This window comes from Lepisosteus oculatus, chromosome 18, assembly GCF_040954835.1.
Source record: "Lepisosteus oculatus isolate fLepOcu1 chromosome 18, fLepOcu1.hap2, whole genome shotgun sequence".
NCBI classification, from domain to species: domain Eukaryota; kingdom Metazoa; phylum Chordata; class Actinopteri; order Semionotiformes; family Lepisosteidae; genus Lepisosteus; species Lepisosteus oculatus.
Genome location: NC_090713.1, coordinates 16,205,558 through 16,231,746, shown reverse-complemented (window position 1 = coordinate 16,231,746; position 26,189 = coordinate 16,205,558). Strand labels below are relative to the sequence as shown.

The 26,189-nt window shown below is 38.1% G+C and overlaps 1 protein-coding gene across 1 annotated transcript in view; it reads right to left on the bottom strand.

Moving 5' to 3' along the window:
- LOC102684183 (interferon-induced protein 44-like) overlaps positions 1-17,202 on the bottom strand; it is a 29,839-nt gene extending 12,637 nt beyond the window's left edge. Inside the window, exons 1-5 of the mRNA XM_069180117.1 lie at positions 17,142-17,202; positions 15,248-15,296; positions 13,471-13,510; positions 1,334-1,529; positions 664-786 (exon numbers count right to left, since the gene is read on the bottom strand). Coding sequence (XP_069036218.1) covers positions 664-786; positions 1,334-1,529; positions 13,471-13,510; positions 15,248-15,290 — 402 coding nt within the window. The 5' untranslated portion in view covers positions 15,291-15,296; positions 17,142-17,202. The remainder of the gene's footprint in view (positions 1-663; positions 787-1,333; positions 1,530-13,470; positions 13,511-15,247; positions 15,297-17,141) is intronic.
- Positions 17,203-26,189: the final 8,987 nt, after the last annotated feature.

The following is a 26,189-nucleotide window of genomic DNA, read 5'->3' as shown; positions in this document are numbered from 1 at the left end:
GTGTCTTCTAGAAAATAAATAACAACTTTTATTTTATATAGCACTTTTGAAAGTGGCTTTTCAATGTGCTTTTGCAGTAAGAAAGCACAGAGAAAGTTCAAGTAGGAGGCTCCATCAGCGTGCACAGGCTAAAGGCTCATTCCATGCTGAAAGGAAAAGTCAAGAAACAATGTTCTGGCAAGGAGCCCAGCGAAAAGGAGAAGGAATGAAGAAGAGATCTAGAAAAAGATAAATTTTACTATTGATGCAAAGAAAATACTGGTATTCCAATGCAAAGCACACACGCCCACTATTTTAATATTTAACTTAGAACAACATTAAGATCTGTCTAACTGAACCTTTTTCACAATTCATCTGTTGCACAGCTCCATGAAGTTGCCCCACCACCCCTGTATTGTGTTTCAGGGTGTGACTTCACCCTTTGTTCATGGTGTTAATTTCATTACTGAATCCTAGTGGTGGTTTTCATTGTTTACATATACATTTTTTAAAAATCCTTGAATTTCCTTCTCACCTTGAACTGCCTCGTTATTTCTAATCCTTGAAAGAGATACTTTCCTTTTACCAAGCCTTCCATCTGAAGGAGCTAATGATTAAAACATATGATTTTCCTAAAGCAGTTATGTGGTAGGGGAGTGGTGATGCATTGTCATTACAACTTACCACATATTCATCTTTTATATGGCCTTTCACCGCATTGATGTAGTCATCAGAACTTTTCATGTTGATGTCTATTCCCATGGTGTCGTAGATAACAAAAGGGGCCTTGAAATGGTATGGTTTCAACTAAACAGAAAAGCAAAATATAAATCCTGAGAGATTTCTTCCTGTTGCACAGCCATTTGAATATTTTACCACAGATAAAATGTAATTACCATATTAAGGCATCGCACAGGTGAAGGTCCTTCCGGATATTTTAATGGAATTGTATTATGATTAAAAGACTAGGTTATCACACACTTCACTCACTTCAATTTATTGTCCTTATGGACAGTTGCCTTTGTTTTTGTTCTAATTAAGTCCTTATTGAAACAAGTTTTTTGCTCTGTTTACAGTAAAATGACCTTATTGACTTGTAGTATTGTCAAAACTGTGTAGTAATTCTCAGCATCTTCTTCCTCCCTCCTCTTTCCAAAACTGGACTCAGAAACAAAAAGTGAAGGGGGGGGAGTATCAGAGACACATTGTTTAAGATGCCTAGGGCTGAGGAGGATGTCTGAAACTATAAATTTCCTTTGTTGCAGTGTAAGGAGGCACACCAAGTCACCAACCAATACTGGTTCTGCAGAATTGCAATGGTTGTTCTTTTGGGACTTTGGGAACTTTCACCAACCTTCTTGGTAAAACTGTGTCCACCTTCACCACACAAGGCCGGACTTAAAAATTGACCTTGAAACATAAAATCAACTGTATTGATGTAACTGGACTTTCCAGCCGCAACCTGCCCAGTCATCATGATTTTTATTTTTTTTACTTCTTTGTATCTTGGTGTTAAGGTCCTTATTTCATTCATCAGTCTTTCTTTCTCTCTGCAAACAAGAAATAACACATCATACAACAAAGGAAAATTAAACTTCCTAGAAGGATGTATTACTGTTTTTTCTGCACTGTTATAGATATGTATTGTCAAAGGAATAAATACATACTGTCTAAAACACAAAATAAAATAAAATGTTGTATTACAAATACACTTTTGTATTTTCTATGATTTTCCACAATAGTATTATAATTAGAGGTCACTATACTCAACAATCATTTTTCAGACCAAGCATTATGCTTTAATTGCAAAGTTCTACAGTCTTCCTGTTCCTGTTCTGTTTTTATAGTATCTAAGAACATGTATGTTAATATGTATTTGTATTAGACCCATTCTCTTTTGAAACTCCTTTGAAAAAGGTGTTAAAAACAACAAACAAAAGATCTTAGAATTAAAACATGTAAATGCTAAACAAAATAAAGAGTGTAAATTAGTTGCTGAGAAAAAAATAGTTGTTTTATGGATGATTATATTTTACCAGGGCTGCAATATGTGTATTAAACACCTGAATTCAGACAGATTGAAAAAAAGTTCTGCCCTCCATTCTGAACTAGATCCCCTTTTACACAGAAAAAGTAAATGTAAAAAGAAATATTAGATTTGTCAAGCAAAAGATATTTGAACATGGTGATAAACCAGGGAAATATATAATAGCTTATCTTATCTAAAAAGGTCAGTCACACTATTGCTTCAGTTCAGCTTCTCGAACTTTGATCTTCCAAGTACTGTATATCAGCTGAGCAGAAATGCACCTTAATGCTCAGATCTCTAAAGCTGAAGAGCATGAAGCCATTGAATGGCTGCAATCTGGAAAGGCACCTGGTCCAGATTGGCTCAGCAGTGGGTTTTATAAAGACTTTCAGGACCTCTTGGTACATCTCTTGCTAAATATGTTTCATAATTAATTTGAAAATAACCTTTTGCCATCCCATCATGATTGATAGAGGGAACTGTCCAGAAGAATGTGCCTCTTACAAGCCAATCACACTGTTAAATGTGAACCTCAAAAATACAACACGTCTTGAGGGTCTGCTACTCTTGTTAATTTAGGAATATTAGACTGACTTCATTAAAGGTCACAACAATGTCCAAAGTCTTTCTAATGTTAATCAAGTATTTCAGAAGCACATTTGACCCTGTACAATGGCCTTTCCATTTCGATACTCTACACAAATATGGTTTGAGTGACAACTTCCTTCAATGGGTTAAGGTCCTATAATACATTCCACTGGAATGTCAATTCCCAATTTAATAATAAAAATGTCTTTGTTTAGTGCCTTCTCTGGTTATAAGACAAACTTTGCTAAATCTGAGGCCATCTCACTAGCTAGCCTGTAACACATATCTAATAATCCCTCTGCATTGACATTTACTTGGTCACCCACAAAATTTGTGTGTATTTGTCACAGCCACATGAGTCAGATGCTAACTTCATTTCCCTCTTTGACAGAATTAGACAGGACCTTCAGCAGTGGAACACATTCCCCAAATCCTGGCTATGCTGTATTTCGGTTTCTCATTCCAATGATTCGCCTTATATTTTCTTACAATATTTTGAAAAACATCAATGGCTGGTTCAGATATTTATATAGCTTAAGTGGAATCCTCTAATTCAGTGGTTTAAACCTGACATAATTAAAATTACATATTTTTTTTAGAAACGACTACCCGTAAAAAAAGAAAGAAAGAGAGTTCATATGTTTGGGGAGGGAAACGCTGTTTATTATCCAATAGCAATATTAGTCTGACATATTTTAAAATAAAACACAATGATCTATTGGAAAACATGGCTGTGCGGATTATTTGCAATTGGTCATTTGCACGTTCATTCCAAAATATATAGAATTGGATAACGCGACCTGTCCCTCTGCAAGACTGAGAAACAGACAAGCTTACATTCAGCTAAGCTACTGTATGTTAGTGTGCAACATGAAAGCGATCCAGAAATTTAAGTTGGGTAGCGAGAAATGCAAACAACAGAAAAGACAATTAGAAAAGTTTAGAGTGAACTTTATCAATTGCTTACTGGACACTATCATCAGTGATACAGAAGAACATTTTTCTTTATTGGCTGAATTCAGCCGTCTTTCTGGCATTTTGTTTGACATAAAAAATATTGGAGATAATTCAACTGAAGCTTACAACAAACTTGCCTTGTTTTTAGGAGACATGGCGGAGATTTGGCAATTATATTAAAGTTTGTCTCATCTGCTCCCCAATGAAATCAACACTTCATCTGAGGTACTGCAGTATTTGGTTAACAAAGATATGAAATCTGCGTTTGCAAACACAGTGATAGCATGTCAAGTGTTTTTAACAATTCCAGTTGCTGTCGCCAGTGCTGAACACTCATTTAGCAAACTGAAATTGATCAAAACTTATCGAAGGTCCACCATGTCACAGGAAAGACTGTCAGCTCTGGCTTTGCTGTCAGTAGAGAACAGCACCACAAGGCAGGTGGATTTCAGTGATATCATTGCTACGTTTGCTGCAACAAGTAAAGTTGTAAACTTTAAAATAACTAGTTACTAAGTATCAAGTTCAATATGTTAGCCCATTTTAATTCTGCTCTCTTGCTCTGTGTGCAGTGACGGAGGGAGAAGGATGCCAGGGCAGCTTTTGCATTTACTTGCACCCGGTGTCACGCCCGACATCCCTCCCTAAAGGGCACTCCACTGCTCCCATTATTATTCGAGTGATTAAGATCTCCAGGTGTACCCTTTTAGCATTATCATTTAAAGACCAGCTCCTCCAGTCCTCGGGGCTCATCATTAGGGTAAGATGTCGCGAGGCCCGCCTAGCACCAGGAAACCCTACGTCCGTCTCCTGAGGGCATAGGCCTCATCCCTGACACCTCCCACTTCCTGAGCCTGGGGTCTGGAGGATCTCCCTCCGTCACCCTTGGATCTCCATGTTTTGTCTGTCCATGTGTTCCCCCCTCCCGGGGATTTTAACTTTGTCGCATTCCAGGATGGATTCCTTGTTGATGGACTCTCAGACTGTGCTTTGACCTGCCCTTGGACCCGTTTGGATTTGGATGCCGTTTTGTCTTCCTCGTACACTGTCTCACGGATTGTCACTATTATTTTGTGCTCTATTAAACCCCTGTGTGTTCCTTTTTACCACGCCTCCTGTTTTCTCCAGCTCTTACTGCATCGCATAGGGTCTTCTACAAGATCTGACACGGATTTCAGTCCGTGTTCGTGACACCCGGGCACAGGTATGGGTTGCGCCAGCCCTGGTTGTAATTTTAAGAGTTGTAAATATATCATATTATATATTATGTAAATAAAATAATATAAACATTTTATAGATATTATGGCTTAGCATGCTGTGTGACTGACTTGACCACCATTTAGCGCCATTATATGTGACATGACAAGAAAGCTAATGTAGAATGTAGTATAACTGCTGAATCACCATTCATATCATGGATAAGTGGCTTGCGTTTGGTTCTCTTACAAGGAAAGACATAGAGGAAGGTCCTTCTACAAGCAAAGAAACCGCTTCAGTGTCTCATACCGATAACCCCAAATCCAAACCCAAACTAAAAAAGAGAAAATATAGCTGCGAGTACCTGGCTCTGGGCTTTACATGAGTGGGAACCGAGAAAGAGTTGCTGCCGCTGTGCGTTGTGTGTTGTATGTTCCAAAGTGTTATCAAACAAGGCTTTAAAGCCAAACAAAATACATCTCTGCAGCCCGACATCCAGCATCTTGTATCTGTCAAACAGCACCAGCACCAGTTTCTCAACGTCTTCATAAGTTGATTTGCACAGACAGCTACCCTGCACTTCTGGAAACAGTTTCAGTTCGTTTTGATTCCGCCTGTTCAGTTTTGTTTTTGACAAGACTAACGTTAAGTACATGAGATATCATAATAAAGAAAGAGCCATACTGGTTCTTTAGTTTTTACAATATTTTTATTTTACTTAAATAATTAATTTTTTTGTGAGTGGACTCCTTCTGTAATCAATAAAAAGTCTCTGTAAAGCCATGTTTCTAGCTTGTATGTGCGTATTGTCTCTGATAAGCAGTATCGATTAGGTTACTGCTAAGGTATAGCGCCAGCCCGTTTCAAATGTGTAGGACGGCCTGGTCCTTCTATGGGACGTTTTTATGGTCAGTCGCGTGGGCTGCGAGCTGTAATAGGTTGGGATCCTCTGCTCTAATTAATATCACAGTGTTGTCACAATGTACCAAGGGAGGTCTACAGATGCAGCCACCCAGAATGTACAATACATTTGATTACCTTGGATGAGGTAAGATGGCTTTGTAAGGTGTAGGTCACTGGCCAAAGACAATATCAATAGGTGGCACTTGTGGTGCATTAGATGTTATTGAAAACATTAGCTTCATTTATTCTATGTGGACTAACAGTGGACAATTAATATTCCTAACGGGCTCGGCAATGGCTGGGAATTGCACCCAAGTTAAGTTTTAGTACCTGAAAATAAAAATACATTTCTGAATATCATTAACAATATTAATTTATGGATATAAGTATATTCATTTAGCTGACTGTGGTAGGGTATTCCATTTTTTCTTAAACTGAATTCTTGAACTCCTTCACTTGTGGTTGTTTTGGAAAAGTTTTGACATGTTTGTTTTATCTACAGTTTGCTATTATTATTGTAATGGAAAATAAAATGCTCATAGTTTGTAATGTTTCATGGCCAGCAGCCACATCACTCTGCAACTCACAACTGGCAACGATAGTGACGGGGACACTATACTGTAAACAGGCACCATCCTTCAGATGAGATGTAAAACCAAGGTCCTAACTCTCTGTGGTCATTAAAAATCCCAGGGTGTTTCTTGAAAAGAGTAGGTAACCATGGTGCCCTGGCCAAATTTTCCATTGGCTCTTACCAATCATGGCCTCCTAACTAATCCCCATCTATCATTACTCTGCTCTCCTCCCCACTGATAGCTGATGTGTGGTGAGTGTTCTGGCGCAATATGGCTTCCCTCGCATCATCCAGGTGGATGCTGCACACTGGTGGTGGTGGAGGGGATCCCCTTTACCTGTAAAGCACTTTGAGTGGAGTGTCCAGAAAAGCACTATATAAGTGCAAGCAATTATTATTATTATACCCAAGCCGAGTGGTAAAGTGCTCCCCTGTCACCTTAGAGGTTGGCAGTTCCATTCCTTTTCAGGGCATAAGTTTTTTTTTAAAACAAATTAAGACATCTTCTCTTGAAAGATAATAGTACATTATATACTACAATTATATTTTTATTATTTTTATATATCACAAAATGATAAATATTAAAATAATATTATAGTAAATTAATAAAATGAGGTGTGAAACATCAATGAGGGGTGGTTCCCAGCTGGTTACCCTGCAACTGGCCCGAAGGCAATGCCAGAGGTGAGACAGGCAATAATGCCAATTATATGCCCAAAGACATAAAGGAAAAGTGCATTACCCCCTCACAGTCGGGAGAAGACTGGCAAGCTCATATGGCTTTGGAGCAGTTTGCAACCATTTTTCTTTGAGATGCCACTTTGAATTTTAATGACAAATGAAACTAATTGTAAATATATTTTTTATAATCAAAATCTTCAATTAACTTGTTCTCCAATAATAGCATCTAATTATTATGACATTCAGAATCTCTTTGGAAGAGTTAACTATCCAGTCATTTTAGAGGGTGCTATGAACTGCAGCCACAAGAAGAAAAAAAAACTTAGGACACAGGAGAAATCACATTGATTAAAAATCATAACTGTAACAAATTATGTCATGTTTCTCTCTCTTGTGTAACAATCATGATGTTTCCGAAATATGAAGCTTCTTAGTTTTTGAAGTATTCACAGCCACATTAAAATATTTTTTAAATAAAATTGAAAAGAAAAATGACACACAAACATTGCTTGCATTATTTCTGGTTCTGCTGTCTTATCTACAGAAAACCTAGCCTTAATTGATATGGAAGATGGAAATAGGTTGGGAGACAACACTTAACACAAAACTTCAGACAAAACGGGAACCTGACAGAGCACAGACAATGCTTGTGTGAGTGTTTTACCTTCTTTGGGACATGCAAATCACTGTAATATATATGTAGTTTATACCTGAAATACAGTGATTTGCACGTTTACTACAGAAAATTCTAAGCCTGTGCACAAGCAGAAAGACCAAATCATACCTCAGATTTCCACTGCACATGCAAACTTTGAAAGGGGACACAGAGTTGCCAAATTCTATATGGCAACGGCGACTCATGATTTTGAAGACATTTATTTGACGTAGTTCAAGTAGGTAGCTGTGTCAGCATGTGCAGGCTAAAAAGGAACAAGTTAAAAGTTTATTCCATGCTAAAAAGTGAAGAAAGAAAACAACATTTTGGCTGTGGCTGTGGAAGAACCTTCTTCAGGTGTGACACTGGAGTCACAAAGAAGTCTGGTCCAAAAAATGCCGAGGAGCATTAGTCTCTCTCAAAATTGTATAATTGTCTGGCCTTTTTGTTCTCAAGGTATTGACACTAATCCCTCTAAAATTATTGGATCATACCCTTCATTGATGTCCTATTCTACATTACATTAAAACACATGAGAATATGAGATGAGAAGCCACACTTTTGGAACTTTATTGTTTCTAATCTATGTAATTGCTGTTTAAAAGTATTGCTGCTACTCTGTTTCTGTCTCCAAGAATTGTGATGTCATTTGTTATGTAATTTTCTTTGTCAATATTATGTCATATTTTATGTCATCTGTTATGTCATTTGTCATGTGAGGAAAACATGCAAGTAAGCATTTCATTGTACTCAGGTTTACATGTCGATATACTTGAACTTGAATTTAAATCAAATGCCCTCTTTTATGGCTGTAAAAACTCTGTTGTCTTTTCTTAGTGTGCAAAGAAACAGATGGGCACCTCTATACAGCAGGATGGGTAGCCCTACACAGCACCTGTAGTACAAAGGACCACTAAAAGCCGTTGCTACATCCCCGCTATAGTTACAGCAAGGTGAAACTGGAGAGCAGCATAAAAGCCAGATATAATGAACACACAGACACAACTGAATAACAGGTTACTGCTGGAAGAGGTGTTAGTGGGGCCAGTAGGGGGCGCTCACCCTGCGGTCTGTGTGGGTCCTAATGCCGCAGTATAGTGATGGGGACACTATACTGTAAAAAGGCAAAAGAATAGGGGTGTTACCCCGGAGTCCTGGCCAAATTTTCCCCTGGCCTTTACCAGTCACAGCCTCCTCCTATTAATCCCCATTATTACCTTTAACGTATTTTGAGTGGAGTGTCCAGAAAAGTGCTATAAAAGTGTAAGGAATTATTATTATTAAAATTGGCTACACAGAAATAAACTAACCTTGAAGAAATCAAATACTTGCCCATCTCTCCAACATTCTTAAAGCTACTAAAGTAACTTTAGTAGATTCCTAACGTTGCAGTACTTTTTAAAATCCTCTAAATAGGGGATATTTATATGGAATTGTGTAAATAAAGGGAAATTTTGGTAGCTAAAAATAAAAATAACCAAAGTGTAATAACATCTCTCAACGTCATTAACAATATTAAATTAAGAACAATAAATAATGAAAAAAGATACTTACAGTATATAACAGGACCATATATATATCTATAAATAAAGAATACAGTACACAATAGTATTCCACTTTTTTTAAGCATTTTCCACATCAATGCCTTTAACTTGGTCATTTGCTGCAGTAATTTTGGGAAAGTGGTTCCTTTAAATAAATAAAGATGCATTGAAACAGAAATTGCACTGAGTTTCTTACATCTTTAAATTCTCCTACTGTTCCTCGAGATTGTTGGTCTGGAGATGAATACAGATATGTGAATATAGTTTACACATTTTTTTTATTGTCAGTGTCTGTTATGCCCTAGGAACAATTTATAAAAAAATATAACATAGGTCAGAGCTGGAGTTGGACCCACACCCTTTTGCATGACAGAATCCTGCCATTGAGCCACTGCTGTAATAAACGGAACACACACATTCGTAGGCTGCAAAGGAACAAGTGAAGGTTAATTCCATACTGAAAATAAAAGAGACACAGCATTCTATAACACTTTTGTAGCTGCTTCTGTTAGAGAGTGTGATATTCTTTTGACTTATCCAGCTATCAAAATCCGAGATGTGATAAGCAGGCTCATATGCAACCAAGGGACCAGGACATAATGTGTATTTTACCATACATTAATAAACAACAGAGTGAGTAACTGGCTTACTTAAAGTGTAACACGTCGTCGCCGTCATGGTACAGTTTCAAAATATTGATATACTGTTCTCTAGTTAATGGAAATTGTAAACATAACCCTTCTTTCCTCCTTTGTTTAACTTAAAGAATTCCATGAAGAATTCCTCAATCACGAAACTATCACACTGACGCTGGAGCAAGTTTTCCCAGAAACAATTAACCTCCCAGTATGACTTTGGACTGTGCAGTATATCATACTGTGCAGTTATCAACTGCTGTATGATACAATCAGTATATAAATATAGTTTACAAAGCAAGTGGAGTATGGTGCTATGTGGTTTTTAAGTCACTAGACTTCAGTATGTGTGAAATATATTTTTCATAATCAAAATCTAAAGTAAATTGTTTTCTAATTCCTTGTTGCTAAAATTAGCATTAAGACAAATATATATTAATTTAATGTTAATGTAAAAAGCACATTGTGCTCTCAACAAGATACAATAATAAACAGTGTTTTTATATATATATATCTGTCTGAGTAGTTTAGCTTTGTAAAACAGCCCTACTTTAATTTTCAAAAACAAAACTTGTGCTTTGACCAGCAATCGAACCTTTTTGAGTAGCAAGCAACCATTTAAATACTGTACCACACTGTCACTCCGGTGCAGGATCCTACATTACAATCTAGAAGTGTTTCATTGTCTATTGCAACAGCAATGACAGCAAAATGTAGTGAAAATTAACATTTAAATATTTCCCAAATAACACAGGTGAAAGAGTTAATACAATTGTAGCGGCAATGCTTGTTAATAAGACAGAATTAAGTGTTGTGGTGCTTTCCCAAATGAGGTATCATCTCTCCCTTCATCCCTGTGGTGCAGCCACAGAGAAGCTATTCATGCAGGCTGTGTAACGAACAGTTCTTTCGGGACCCTATGCGGATGACACAATCCGACGAAGTGGGGGAACACTGGGGAAACGTCATGCAGGAAAACGGGGCTGAAGACAGGGGGGAGTGTCCAAGGTGCGCTGGTGCACGGGGAAGGTGTGGCCGAGGCGAACAATCCAAGAGAGTAGTTCTTTGGGAATATCCAAAACAGAAGGGTAAGTCCAAAACCAGAAGATCCATCAGATCAAGGAATTAAAAACCACGAAGGCCGGGTCGGCGGACGGGGAACAGGAATGGGAACGGGAACAGAGGTTAAAACCTTAACAGGACCAGGCGCTTCCAGGTCCCGGACTCGCACGATATGGAAATCAGATGCAGAGCCCGGATGAGCGTCAGCGCCTGGCTTTAAGGTGGGCTGGGAATGGGGAACAGGTGCACAGAATAAAGTCTCACGTGAAAGGGCTGGAGCACCCTTAAGGAGGGGGGACTAATATCGTGACAGGCTGATTTAAAGATGTTTTCTTTTGATAAGGGAAACCTCCCAAAGGGGGATGCACTTAGCTAAGCCTGGCTTTCATGATCAATGGTCATCCATTGGCGCCTATCTGTCTAGGGAGTGCCAGATGGACATCTGGACTGCATTCCTAAGTGTCAGGAGTAAGTGACTCATTTCTCACCTTGATCAACCAATCAGGGACTGGTAGGGCCGAGTAACCCACGTGGGACTCTGATGCCCATGGAACTTTCAGCCAATCAACAAGCTGAAGTTCCTCCAGGTAAAAACAGGCAACACAGAGAGCCTGTAGTGGAGAATTCTGTGGACAATTCTAAAGGGAATTCAAAGGAGAATTCCAGGGCAGGACGGCCCAGGAGCAGAAGGCTCCCAAGGGCAGGACATTCTCTCAGCGTGCCTCCTGACCATCCTGAGACTCAGCCCGGACAACCACGGAACGGGCAGGGTGTCTGAGTGCCAGAACTTTCCTTTGTTCAAAGAGTCTAGAGCGGAGGTTGCCAGAGAGTAACCAGAGGATCCACCTGAGGTTAGCATCAGCAGCAAGCCTCGTGAACAGGTTGGAACTGTGGACAGCTGAATCACTATTCACTATTCAGAACTAGCTCTTCATCAGGAACGAACCGGTCCTCTTCCTGACTTGCTGGGACACAGTCATCTTTTCTCCTGTGTGCAAACTTTGTTAGTTAAAGCCAAGACTAACTAGCCGGTCAGTGAGCATCAGCAGCGCACCGTCGCAAGCCGCACAGCACAGTCTGGCACCGAGCCAGAGAGCGCGGATTGGACAGCAACAGCCTGCAACTGTTTCTTTGTGCCCACAGGAGATCTGAATCCCCAGAGATTGGATGAGTATTCAACTTCACTGCATTACTGCTCGAGAATTCATTTGTTATCCCAACCAGTTGATATCAATTTGATTCCTAAGAGTTATGTACTTGTTTTGAGTATCTAATGTAGAAGTTATAACCAAGTGCATTTACGAAATGGTCTAAATGAATGATATACTAAACGTATGTCCTCTTGATATATGTAACACTTCGTAACTGAATGAATATATATCTTTTGTATTCTGATAACCCTCTCGATAAGATCTGTTAGGTTTATATGCATATTCTATGTATTAATAAATGTGTCCTCGTGTATTAGTACCTGTGTGTGTGCGTTGTTTGAGTTATATCGCATGGTTGGATTCTAAGCCCATCAAAAGAATCATTTTGTGATTTACTGCTACAATTAATAGTTGTCTCAGTGAATGCCCAAACCCTACAGAACTGGTGCCTTCAGAGAGCACACTACACAATCAATGCAAATATTTACCAGAAAGTAGAATACTGTACCACTACCAGATGTAGAAATATATTATATTTAGATCCGTAAATTAATATCATTAATGATATTTTGGCTACTATAATATATTCTATTACATTATTCCTTATTAATATTCTTTATTAGGTGAATTTAAAATAAGTACTTCAACTTTTTTCTACAACATTAATGACAGTACTGTAAGTGTTCATAGAAGAGGTTATAGCATTATAGCTTTTTATAAAGTACATAAACTTTATATTGTTAGAATGAGCACATCAAAACTTTTCCAAAATAACCATAGTAAGAGACTGAGATAAAGCAGAACATGTTTATGAAGATGGTGGAATATTGTTGTGTACTTTATCTTTTTAACTTTTACATACCACTACCAGATACTGAATGTACCTTAGGAATAATATATTTATATTCAGGAAGAAGTAATAGGTTTATTCCATGCTGAAAAGAGAAGAAACGTTTTACTTTGCAGACTACGCATGCTGACACAGCTACCCATCTGAACTACTTCAATATATTTATATTCATAAATTAATATTGCTTATGACATTCAGAGGCATTGTACTTCTATTGTTTTTATATTTCCTTTTCATTACATAATTCTATATTAATATTTCATATTAAATTGATTTAAATATTCACAGTAGAGAAACATCACAAATGCCGTCTATTGATTGTCTTTGGCCAGCGAACCAGACACCGTGCCATGCTGAGGTACCATTAACGCGGCAATGGGAATTAACACGCCTTCTGAGTGGCTGCATCTGTATTTAATGCAAAGGTGTTCAATCATTGTCTTAGAGGATGAGTTATATACAAGAAATGCATATCTGTAGTTTTTTTTTCCAGCTCAGATATTACAAATTTAATACTCATTATTGTTCTTAACTAAACAACTTCTACAAACACACCAGTTCTCCCTCTCCGGGACTCTATTGAACAGCCCTCATCTAATTCTTACAGCTCCACATTGGGAGATACAGTGTGATGTGGGTTTCATACTGTTATTTAGATTACTTACTCTTTGCTCCAGATTGTTTCCCTCCATGGTCTGTCAAATTCTAAAACACAGAAATAACATCATGACAGGCTTAGTGTGACTGGAAAGCATCACAGTTTCTTAATCTTTTTTTTCTATCAGAATTTAGGTTAAAATTTACAGTAATGTATCTGCTTGACCGAGATTGTTGCAACACCATGAATTAAAGTTTGCACTGTATATTTTTTACACCATATGATAATTATTTTATTATTATATTTAATATTGCATTAAAATACATTTTTGTCTGAGAAGATTATCTTAAACTGCATTTGACAATATTATATAACTGTAATATTTGGGTCTTTCATGTTCTATGTTATCTCCATAAAACTTCACTTTAAATGGTATTTTTAAACTATGATCTTGCTATTCATTGTATTTTTAGTAGAGGAAGAATTTTAAAACCTAAGTTTAATTTTATATATATATATTGATATATTTTTATATGATATATATATATATCCGATATATATATTCATATATATTATCATATGTACCAAAAAATATTTGTCAAATATTTCTGAGCTTGTACATTGTTAAGAGAGAGCTCCAGGCTGGGTACCAGAACTATGCCTGTTAGCATCTCAGCAATCACCAACTTCTGATGTTGTATCTTTAAAGATCAAACCCATGTAATGTTCGGGATTGACTACTGACTCTCTCAATCTCTCTCCATCTCACGTGACAAACTGACTTTTCCAACCACGTGACTACAACCAGTCCTAGTCTTAACATTTTCTCCAAGAAGTCAGGCTAAGAGAGTGAATCAGTAAAGTACAGAATTCTCTCCCAGATATTCTCTCTGAAATAGTGTTCATGAATCCACTGTTATTTTTATTCGATTCTTTCATTGGATTCTTTTTTTTTTACATGAGGAATATCCAAGCATATCCCTAGCAAAGCTATAAGCAGGATGAACTGAGCTCCCCTTTGTCTAACTTGTGGATGGAGCCTAAGAAGACAAACTGTGCACAAACTATTGTTTTGAGGCTGAACTTCAGCCATGCCACCTTTGGCAGAGCTGTATGAGGCCAATGGAAGCTGCCCAGCAACACAAGCAGCAGAGTCGACACAGCAAAGCAAAGCTCTCTTTCTCCTCTGTCTGCACTGGCACCTTCCCAAAACAAAGAACATTCTATGGAGCTCCATCTTACCAGCAGGTAGTTTAACTCATCAAGGAAGTGTGGCCAATGGAGTTTTGTGTATAAACTTCTTTACCCACATTATAATTCTCAAAAGTTGAACTATTAATCCAAACACATATTTAATGTTCAGCTCACAATAATGTGTATTTATTTGCATCTGAGCATATTGTAGCACTTTCACCCAGCACTGCGGCCTAGGAGCGCCCGGCTAGGGTATGCAATGAGGGGCAGGACAGGAGTGGCCATTCCCTGTTCCTCACTGTAGTTATTTTGGCTGGGTAAGGGGGTGAGTATGATGCACACAATTGTTTGGCAGATCAAACTCATTCCAATACACTCTCACTCACTCAAACAAGCCAAACAAGTCTTTTATGATCTCTGATTAAAAAGCAATATATCACATTAGTATTACTTGCTTTTTTTGATCTTGGATTAAATTCTATTTACGTTACAAGTCTATCTTTCACTACACAGGAAAAGTGCATTGCTTATTAAAGGAACAAGTAATAGTTAACTCAACGGCAAAAACCAGAAGAAGAAACAATATTTTGGCTGTTCAGTCACCTTCTTGTTCACACTTTTGTAGATTACCTATGACAAAAGAATCTTACCTGGGTTTGGTTTCGGTTCTGGATTTGAGTTGGAAATACCCATTCTGTACTGAAATAGAATTATGTGTGTTACATACAATCAGTACCAATTTCGTGAAACAATATTAATTTTAAAAGTTTATCATCCTGCAAATACATGGGAACAGTGTCATTCTTTGGCTTCTTCAGTATCAGTCTGTGGTAACTAGTATTAGTTACAATACTAATATAGTTACAATATATAACTAGTATATTGGATATTTCCAATGCTTTTTGATGAATCAAAGGTGAAATATTCACTGTCTGCGACAATTAAAAAGAGATATAAACACTTAACTTGCTTGTTCTCCTCACTTAATTAATTTTAATAATAATAATTGCTTACACTTATATAGCACTTTTTCTGGACACTCCACTCAAAGCACTTTACAGGTAATGGGGACTCCCCTCCACCACCACCAATGTTCAGCATCCACCTGGCATCCAGCCAGAACGCTCACCACACATCAGCTATCAGTGGGGAGGAGAGGAGAGTAATGAAGCCAATTCACAGAGAGGGATTGTTAGGAGGCCATGATTGATAAAGGCCGATGGGGAAATTTGGCCAGGATGCCGGAGTTACACCCCTACGCTTTTTGAGAAACACCCTGGGATTTTAAATGACCACAGAGAGTCAGGACCTCGGTTTTACGTCTCATCCGAAGGACGGCACCTGTTTACAGTATAGTCTCCCCGTCACTACACTGGGGCATTAGGACCCACATGAGTCGCAGGGTGAGCGCCCCCACTAACGCCTCTTCTAGCAGCAACCTTAGTTTTTCCCAGGAGGTCTCCCATCCAGGTACTGACCAGGCTCACACCTGCTGAGATCCAGTGGGTTGCCAGTTGTGAGTTGCAGGGTGATATGGCTGCTAGCAACTGCTGGCACTTGATACATTGTCACTTCTTGAGATCATACTTTCTATGTAGCTGGCATATTAGAACAATATTCATGTATGCAATTGTTACATAAGATTATTGTTACAATTACAGTTATCACCATGACTGCAGTTATTGAGTAACAATGCGAGTAACATTTTTTACCAGGTAAATGCCTGGATCAGTATTAGAAAATCAGAAAAGTTCAGTGTAACTTAACAGTTGAATGGTCATTATGTGCTCACTATCATGGTGATTTACGTTTGCTGCATTAATGTTGGTAATTATACAGTTAAATCATTGTAATGATAATATAAGTCAGTAACATATTCCTCAGGGCTCAATATTGAGTCCCCTACTATTCAGCCTTTACATGTTCCCACTTGTCAAGCTATCAAGATCACATTCTAAATGTTCATTTCTATACTGATTATACTCAAATCTGTGTCCATACTAATCCTGGCACTGGTATGCCTGTCTCTGCTCTCTCTTATTGCATCTCTGTCACAAATACCTGGATGACTGAAAATTTCCCTAATTTAATCTGCAACAGGACTGGAATCTTGTTTCTCGGCACCTCCCATCAACTATGTAAAGCTAGTGCAGTTACCCTATCAGGTTTGACGTTTAAGCCGCATGTACAAAATATTGTAAAAACAACATTATTAATATCCCCAGACTATGTCCTAAGCTGTTGCTGATTGTAGCTGAAAAGCTGGTCAACACTTTTGTCTTCTCTAGAATTGATTACTGTACCTCTCTACTCGCTGCAGTATCTAAATCCACACAGAACAAACTTCATTAAGTCCTGGATTCTACAGCCAGAATCCTGACCGAGTCTTGCTCAAGTTAAATTATTATTTTATTATTAATATTATTATAGTTATTATTATTGTTGTTGTTGACAACTCTGTTATTCCGGTGTTGCAAAGCAATACAATAGTACAAGTACAGCATTAATGACAAAAAGAAAATTAAAAATCCTACTTTTTCTTACCAGTTTCAAAGCAAAGCCCTGGTCTGTATGCCCTGGTCTGACCTGCCAGAAATCAAAAGGTTTCAGTGAATATAACTCTATAGGAAACACAGAGGACCAATCAGGAGATGACTGCTAAAAATGAAACTTGGTTTAAGTTTCACTTTCAGTATTTATTGTTATGTTTACTTACAAGATGTTTAACCATTAAGGACACTGTACATGATGTCTCACTGTGACCATATTTACAGGTTTTGGAGAAGCTTTTTTTTTTGCCAATTCCAGTTCTGAACTTTTTGTTTAATTTAATATTTTTTATATTTTATGTGTAACAACAATAGCAATTTTCACTTTCTTGCTCCCATTCAGCATTCCTAATGTTTCTGCACTTCAATGTCTGTATAATTAATGGACAGACTGGACAAGGTCCACCAACAAAAGGTTTTATGCACATATTGTTGTACAGTATGTTGGGGACATGCTGACTATACCCATGTGGATTTTGACATAACTAATGTTGTAACAGAAAGAATAAGGTTCTGGATCCCGAGATGAAGTTAAACAGATGAGTTTATTGCATGCAAGGAACAATAAAGCCGAAGTCTTGTTTCCCACAAGAAACAACAAAACTGAAGTATTGTTCAAAGTGCCGGTACAAACTTTAGGTTTATATAGTATTTTCTTTCCGCTTCTGACGTCACTCGGTATTATGGTAAAAAGGGGGGGGGTCTTGGTTTTTGGCCAGTTAAGAGACCCTGGCCAAATGGTCAGTTAAGATTACATCCCAGGGGGGGTTCCTAGCTCGCATCTGGAATCCTCATCAGTTAACTCCCTTTCCTGCCATAAACTCCAGCTTGTTGCTTAGAAGTCTAAATCTCATACAGAAAGGATTTAATTTAACCCCGTCTTCACATCTTTCTTCACTAACATTCTGTACCATTTAGCTGATATTAACCAGTGAACAATGAGTGTGCAGATCGCATCAAGGCTTCCTGAAAAGTGTACACAATAACAAGTCTGTGTATTGGATGCAGTTAAAAACAATTATATAAAACAAGGGATTACAATGATATTAATATTGTGTATAGTATTTTGACTAATACTAGCACATCTCATTTTGAACTTTGGTAGCAATGTGCTAGCAACATCCTGTCTCAACAATGTAGTCACTGTACAGTATTTGATTAAATTGTCACTCATGCAGTACGCACACAATATGATGATCCCAGAAAAGCACTAATAGGTTAATAATCATTTAATACTGTACTGACTTCACACAGTCACTGCCAGAATTCAATTCACCACATGGCTGTTAAACACAGAGTGCAGTTCTGAATCAGAAAGTTAAAAATATATTCTCTACTGCGTAATACCACCTGACATGCCCTGTATTCTAGATAGCTGCATTTGTACATTCTGTCTAACTGTCACCACCCAGCCTGATTCTCTTTTACTTTCATGCTCCATTTCCAAGAAACAGCTTGTTTTCTTTTCAGTGGTACAGAATCTTCAAGGGCTGATTCGGCACTTTCAGCTTTATCGCAACCTAGAACATTGAAAATCACAATGTGCTCCATGAAAGATATTACTTTTTTAAGGCATTTTTTTTAGTGTTAATCCTTTCCAAGTGTGAAACATAAAATCATTTCAATCTTAATTATGCCAGGTTTTCAATAAAAAAGCCAATGAAAAAAACACCCAGTCTAAAGCAGGTGGAGATTTGTGTAAAATGCTAGCTGTTGTACAAAGGTGGTGGAGGAACAACTGTCCATGACATCTACCTGGTCACTGTCAGATGGATGACCGACTAGTATCAATCAATCAAAGTTTATTTATCGAATGCATAACAATACAGCTTGCAGCAGTAGTTGCTGGCAATGAAATTTATTATCTGCAAGCTCACCGGAGGGGGGTAAAATCACAAAATTAAAGTTACAAAACAAGGTTACATAATAATAGATAATAGTGTAATAGAAATTGAATAAAATAAACTCATAGCTCAATATACATAGAGCTGCAATGTGTCCGGGGTGTAGGCAATACATTCTGTCCAAGTAGTGCAGTGAAAGCTGTATGTCCATGTAGCCATTACGAGTGATTTGCTGAAGGAACTGCAGCTTGGCTATTTAGCAGTCTTATTGCCTGGAGGTAGAAGATGTTCCTTAATCTGTTGGTCTTTGACTGAATGCTTCAATACCGTTTATCAGATGGTAGGAGGGAAAACAGTTTTTGACTGTGGTCCTTAAGAATGGACCTGGACTTCTTAAGACATCTAGCTGAGTAGATAAAGTGAAGCCCCCCAAGGCTGTGTGCTTAGCCCTGTCCTCTACTCTTTATTTACCCATAATTGTGTAGTACCTCACCTTCTCCCTTGCTTTTCTAAAAAAAATGTATAAGTGGTGTAAGTGATATCACTGGAGTTGACGATGTTAGTAGTGAAACGTTGTCAAAGTCAAAGAATGTCAAAGAATACTATTCAATCAGCTGTCTTTCGGATGAGACGTTAAACCGAGGTCCTGACTCTCAGTGGTCATTTAAGATCCCCAGGCATTTCTCGATAAGAGTAGGGAGTTATCCCAGTGTCCAGGCCAAATTTCCCCCTTGGCCTTTACCATGGCCTCCAAATTGTCCGCATGTATGATTGGCTTGCTCTTGCCCTGTGATGGACTTGCACCCCGTCCAGGGTGTACCCTGCCTTGCGCTTGTTGCTTGCCGGGTAGGCTCCGGCTTCCTGTGACACCGTATGGTATAAAGCAGTTTAGTAAATGACATGACATGACTGTTCAATCGGATGGATGTTCAGTAAGAGATGGGTCGAATGTAGGCACAAACTGTTAAAATCTACTTGTATGTTAAAGTCTACATTGTATGGGCGACAGGGCCTTCTCCTGCTATGCCCCCAAGCTCTGGAACTCTTTGCCCAAGGATATTAGAGAGTCACCTTCTCTAAACTCCTTCAAATCCAGACTCAAAACCCTCCTTTTCAGAAAAGCCTTTACTTAACTGGTTCCATTCTTCACCCCTCTGCTCTTCTTAATACCATCTTCCACGGTCTCCTCTATTGTTATTGTTGTATTGTTGTAATTATAATTGTGTCCTGTCTTGTGAAATTTTCTTATTTATTGTTGTAGTCTTCTTACTTATTGTTATTGTCATCCTGTAAAGCGCTTTGAGAAGCCACCTTTAAAGGCGCTATATAAAATAAAGTTTATTATTATTATTATTACTTGTTTCTTTCATATTTTCAAATTTTATCTTGAAACACCATTTTCCAAGAGAATCATCATCAACATGTTTTTTTTTTCTCTAGAAAACCTTATTTTTAACACTAGGATTCCTGGAAGGATTCCTGGAAATGTCTAAACATTAACAAGACAGGAACATGTTTTTAATAATTAAAATAAAAAAATATAATTATTTGTTGTCTGAATTCTATATACACATTCAGCCATTCAAAACGGTTGCGGTACAAATCGGTGGGCGTCGCATCAAAACGCGTCCTATCACGTCATTTCGCGTCATATGCATTTTACCATATGCAAATTAGATTATGTTAATTGTATCCGGAATCACCTTGCAAAACCGCAAGGTGGAGCTAATAAAGCTTAACCTCTCGTGTACAGCATTTGAGCTGTCATCAGAAAACACCTGGTTTAAAATCCCGATCACTGCTGAGGGACAATCTTTATTCAATTAAGAATTTAAGTTGTATACTGTGTTAAACTGTGTATTACAGCATGTTAATCATTATACATTAAAAAGTTGGTATATTTTATGAAAGCAAAATTGCTCAGTTGGACAAAAGTACACAACCTACCAACTTTATCATAAATATTTTAATTATGCAGAAATATCTTATGCATCAAAGTCATGCATTTGTTTCAAAATAAGTCTTGAGAATCTCTGATTCACCATGCCTTTCACATGCTCATAAAAGATATTACACAGATGTCTCAGTGGCTTTCAAAATTAAATTATGCACGCAAACCTCTGTACTAGAAACATAAGACATCCAACCATTTCTAATGGTGGCGAAGTGGTTAGCATTGTTATCTTGCAGCACTGTGGCCCTAGGTTCAATACCAGCCATTCTGTGAGTGTGAAGCTTGCTTGTTCTCTCTGGGTTCTGTGGTTTTTCTCCTTATGTGTGATATGATTCCCTCTCGCACTACAAAACATACCGCTAGGTTAATTGGCTTATGGGAAAACTGGCCCTGGTGTGTGTGTGTTTGTGTCTGTCCATCACAACCTTGCTTTGATATGTGAAGCCTTTCTTTCAGATACCTGGCTATTTTTTCAGATACCTGGATATGTACATTTTACAAACCCTGGTCTGATGAGGGTATGGTATGCACAATGTCACAGTGGTAGGTTTTGCAAGTAGGAAATGTACAGTAGTGATAGATTTGAAAGAAACAAAGCATAGTTCAGTGGAAGGACTATAGATTTATCTGCAGGAGTATTGGCTCTGTAAACTAGGGATAAGGAATCCAACAGAAAAACAAAAAGGAAACACAGAAGTGTTTATTGATAAATCAAATCTTTTTTAAATAGTTGTATTCCTTATTACATGCATGCACAACCATCACAACAATAGAAATCAGATGCAACAATTTTAATGATAAAAGACGTATGCAATTCAGTGTTCTATCCAGTAATATTAAAACAAAGAGGGGAAGACCATGTCTTGGGATGTCTAACATGGGATGATGTTAAAGACAATGTTGTTTGGTATGCTGGAGCCAGAAATGTTTGGATTAATCAAAACAGAAAGCATTGTGAAAGTACAGAATTTCTTGCTATAAAAAACATCCCTAGGCATAATTTGTTTGCTATAAATATGTTCCTAAAAAGGAATAAAAAACAATTTGATTTAAATAGCTTTGGCAAAATCTATGGATACTTTGCCCTTGAGCTGTGAAGCTTTTAGATTCTCTGGGTCCTTTAACTGTAGGAGCTCCCATTATTTAAAAGATTTAAAAAACTATAGCTTTCATAAAAATGTGAGAGTATCTTCATGCATTCTTCTTCATAGCACTTTACACTTAGTTTAAACTACTGAGTGAACAAGATTTAATACAGTCAGCAAGGGGCAGTTCTTTAGCCGGTTGTGGGTCAACTTCAACAACTGTCCAGCTCTGTTTTTGATAATTCTACTTGGGCTTCTTTAAAAAAAGCAGGATAAGGTCCTCAGATTAATATATTATTTACTACTACATTAGCTAGATTGAGTGAATGGCCTCCTGTTGTTTGTAACCCTTCTAATGGTTTTAGATTCCAGGCACTATTGATAAGTAAACAGCCCACCCATACTGCACAGCATAGCATAATAGCTATGTTTGAAAATCAATAAAACAGTAAAGAAAAGTACACCTTTTCTCAGGATAACTCCCCTTACAAAGAAAGCTAAGTAACAATTTCAATATGCTAAAAAACAAAACAATATGTCTTGCATAAGTGTTAACTTTCAGAACCAATGTGAAACTGAAATAAAACACAGAAATTACTGGAAGCACCCCCCATCCCAGTGTATTGCCTGTCCAAAGGAGCTATCAACCAGAAATAATAAAACATTATGTAAGGGATTCACATTAGAAATCACGACTGTGAAAGATAAGAGGGCTTGCTTAGTGTTTAAAACACCTGGAAGCAGCATTTTGAATGTTGTGCTTGAAAAGCTATTGAGTCATAAAGAAGACCCCCCTATCCCAGTGTATTGCATGTCTAATGGTGCCATATTGAAAAATCATTAAAAAAATAAAAGATGTTTCACAACCCAAAGCAAGACTTGGAAAGATCAGAGGACCTGCTTAGTGTGTAAAACACTTGCAGCATTGTGGGTGCTGTGGTTTAAATGCTTTTGGCTTGTGAACAGCATTCCTCTATTCATAGGGGTGCATAGTGCCACATTAAATAAAAGCACAAGAAAAAGAGATTCAGATCGCAGTCTTCTGTGTAAAAAAATCGGTTTGAACATCATGGGAGCTGTTTTTAAGAAGCTGCTGAGTAAAGAATATTTGAATTTTCCTGCTGTCAGCAGTATTGTATATATAGTTGACCCTTACCTGAATGAAAACAGGACATAAAGAAAGGGTTTCAGAAATCAAACAAAGCTTTATTCCTGTGCTTACAGTCTGGGTAATTGGAGGCTGCTCTGTTCTGCTTCCTATGGTGATATACGGGTTTTTCGCACAACGTCGTATTGAGCAGTATTTCTCGCGTTGTGAATGTGTGGAACAGCGGTTCCCCAGGGTTCCAGTTAGTGCGTAATTACACATCGATGAAAAACCGGAGGTTTAAAAAAAGAGAATTAGCTCACTGATAGTTTTATGTGGAGGCTGTGAAAATTTTCACAAGTCGTGGTCTTTAAAATGCATTTGGTTTGAAGGCTTTCTGTATTTCCCTTGCGAAGATATGAACAAAAGAATATTCTAGCGTGGTCAAAAAAATGGCTTAAAAACAACATAGTGAAGGCTGTGAAAACAGTCACAATGTTCTTTGTACACACAGTAAGTATTTTTGTAACTCTAGGAGGTTTTGTGAAAAAGCTACAGGCATGCCAAAATCATTTTCAAACTTCAAGCTAACTTTAACCTGGTGTGGGCACCGCATTGTAATCTCAATCACCCGCCAATTCGTTTTACACCATGGGAAGACAGGAGAATGTGATTGTACTGTATCTGTATGAAATGTGTGTTGCGTTTTCAAAATTAAAGTGTTTAAAATGTATAACTAAAAAGTTTTTAAAAATTGCAGCTTACTCAAAGATTCTAAGATGATCACGAGGAAGTGTATTGCATGTCGAATGGTCTAGCCCCATTTTCCCCATTTTGATTAAAATCTCAAACGCGTGTCCCTTAATTAACTTTAAGCATAGCTTTCTCACCATTTAGATTTATCTTTCATATCATCGTTAAACAAAGCAGGAGCATATAGTACTTCCTCATGGGATCAAACGTGGAAAAATTAGATTGTAATCGTTTTTATTTTTTAAATACATTTTAGAAAGGTTTCATCTATACACAATGTACATTATCAGGCCTGGAGAGATTACTTATCTGATTATAAGGTTACTATAGAGTCTGCTAGATCCACCTACTTCTCTCACATCATTGAAAACCACCAAAACAATCCCAGACATCTTTTCTCCACCATCAACAGACTGCTCAAGCCAAACTGCCCCACCACATTACCTGCCTCATCACAACTTTGCAACACATTTTTAGATTTCTTTAGTTCTAAGATTGACAACATCCGGCATCACATTCTCTCCACTACGGATATAATTTCCACACCTCCTCCCTCCTCATCCAACTTCTCTGGTTCCCGTCTCTCCAGCTTCTCTCTTCTTGACTCAGCATCCCTAAACAAACTAGTTACGCGCATGAAACCCACCACATCTATTTTAGATCCCATTCCCACCACTTTATTCCAGTCCTGTTTCTCTTCTCTCTGTCCCATTGTCCTCAATATAATACATGAATCCTTGAGAACCGGCATTGTACCAACGGTCCTCAAAACTGCTGCTATTACCCCAGTGCCAAAGAAGCCTAACATGGCTCTCGACAATCTTAACAACTTTCGCCCCATCTCCAACTTACCCTTTCTCTCTAAAATTCTAGAACGTGCTGTCACACTTCAGTTACATAACCACCTCATGACAAACAACCTTTTCGAACCCCTCCAATCTGGCTTCCGTCAACTTCACAGCACAGAAACCGCCCTAGTCAAAGTCACTAACGATCTCCTAATAGCTTCTGATTCTGGTTCTCTTTCCATACTCATCCTTCTTGATCTCAGTGCTGCCTTTGACACTGTTGACCATAACATCTTGCTTTCTCGTCTCGAGACTGTGTTTGGAGTCTCTGACACTGCCCTCAAATGGTTTAAGTCTTACCTCACTGATCGCTGTCACTTTGTCTCTCTCAATGGGTACAGGTCTGAAATCGGTCTTGTCAAGTCTGGTGTCCCCCAGGGCTCAATACTGGGCCCCTTGCTCTTCAGCATTTACATGTTCCCACTTGGTCAGCTTTTAAGATCACATGGCCTCAGCTTTCATTTTTACGCTGACGATACTCAAATATACATCCATACCAAACCCGACACTGACGTGGCTGTCTCTATTCTATCTAACTGCATCTCTGACATAAAAATTTGGATGACTCAAAACTTCCTTCATCTTAACTGTGACAAGACTGAGGTCATGCTTATTGGTACCCCCCATCAACTTCGTAAAGCCAGTCCTGTAACCCTGTCTGTAGATGGCTCTGTACTAGAGCTTCAATCAAAATTGAAAAACCTTGGGGTTATATTCGATTCTGGCTTAACATTCGACCCACATGTACAGCATACTGTCAAAACATCTTTTTTTCACCTTAGAAATATCGCAAGACTACGCCCTATGCTATCATTAACTGTGGCTGAAAAGCTGATCAACATATTTGTATTCTCCCGAATTGACTACTGCAATGCTCTGCTCCCTGGTGTATCTAAATCTACTCTGAACAAGCTGCAGTATGTCCAAAATTCAGCAGCCAGAATCCTGACCAGGTCTAGTACAAGTGTTCACATTACTCCTATCCTCGAGTCCTTGCACTGGCTTCCGGTCAAATTCCGCGTAGACTTTAAAATCCTCATGCTCACCTACAAGGCTTTACATGGCTTGGCACCTCAATACCTGTCTGAACTTTTATCGCCCTACTCCCCACCTCGCAACCTCCGCTCTTCAAATTCTGCTCTCCTTACTGTCCCCCAAGCCCGTCTACATTGTATGGGCGACAGGGCCTTCTCCTGCTATGCCCCCAAGCTCTGGAACTCTTTGCCCAAGGATATTAGAGAGTCACCTTCTCTAAACTCCTTCAAATCCAGACTCAAAACCTTCTTCTTCAGAAAAGCCTTTACTTAACTGGTTCCATTCTTCACCCCTCTGCTCTTCTTAATACCATCTTCCACGGTCTCCTCTATCTTTATTGTTGTATTGTTGTAATTATAATTGTGTCCTGTCTTGTGAAATTTTCTTATTTATTGTTTAGTCTTCTTATTTATTGTTATTGTCATCCTGTAAAGCGC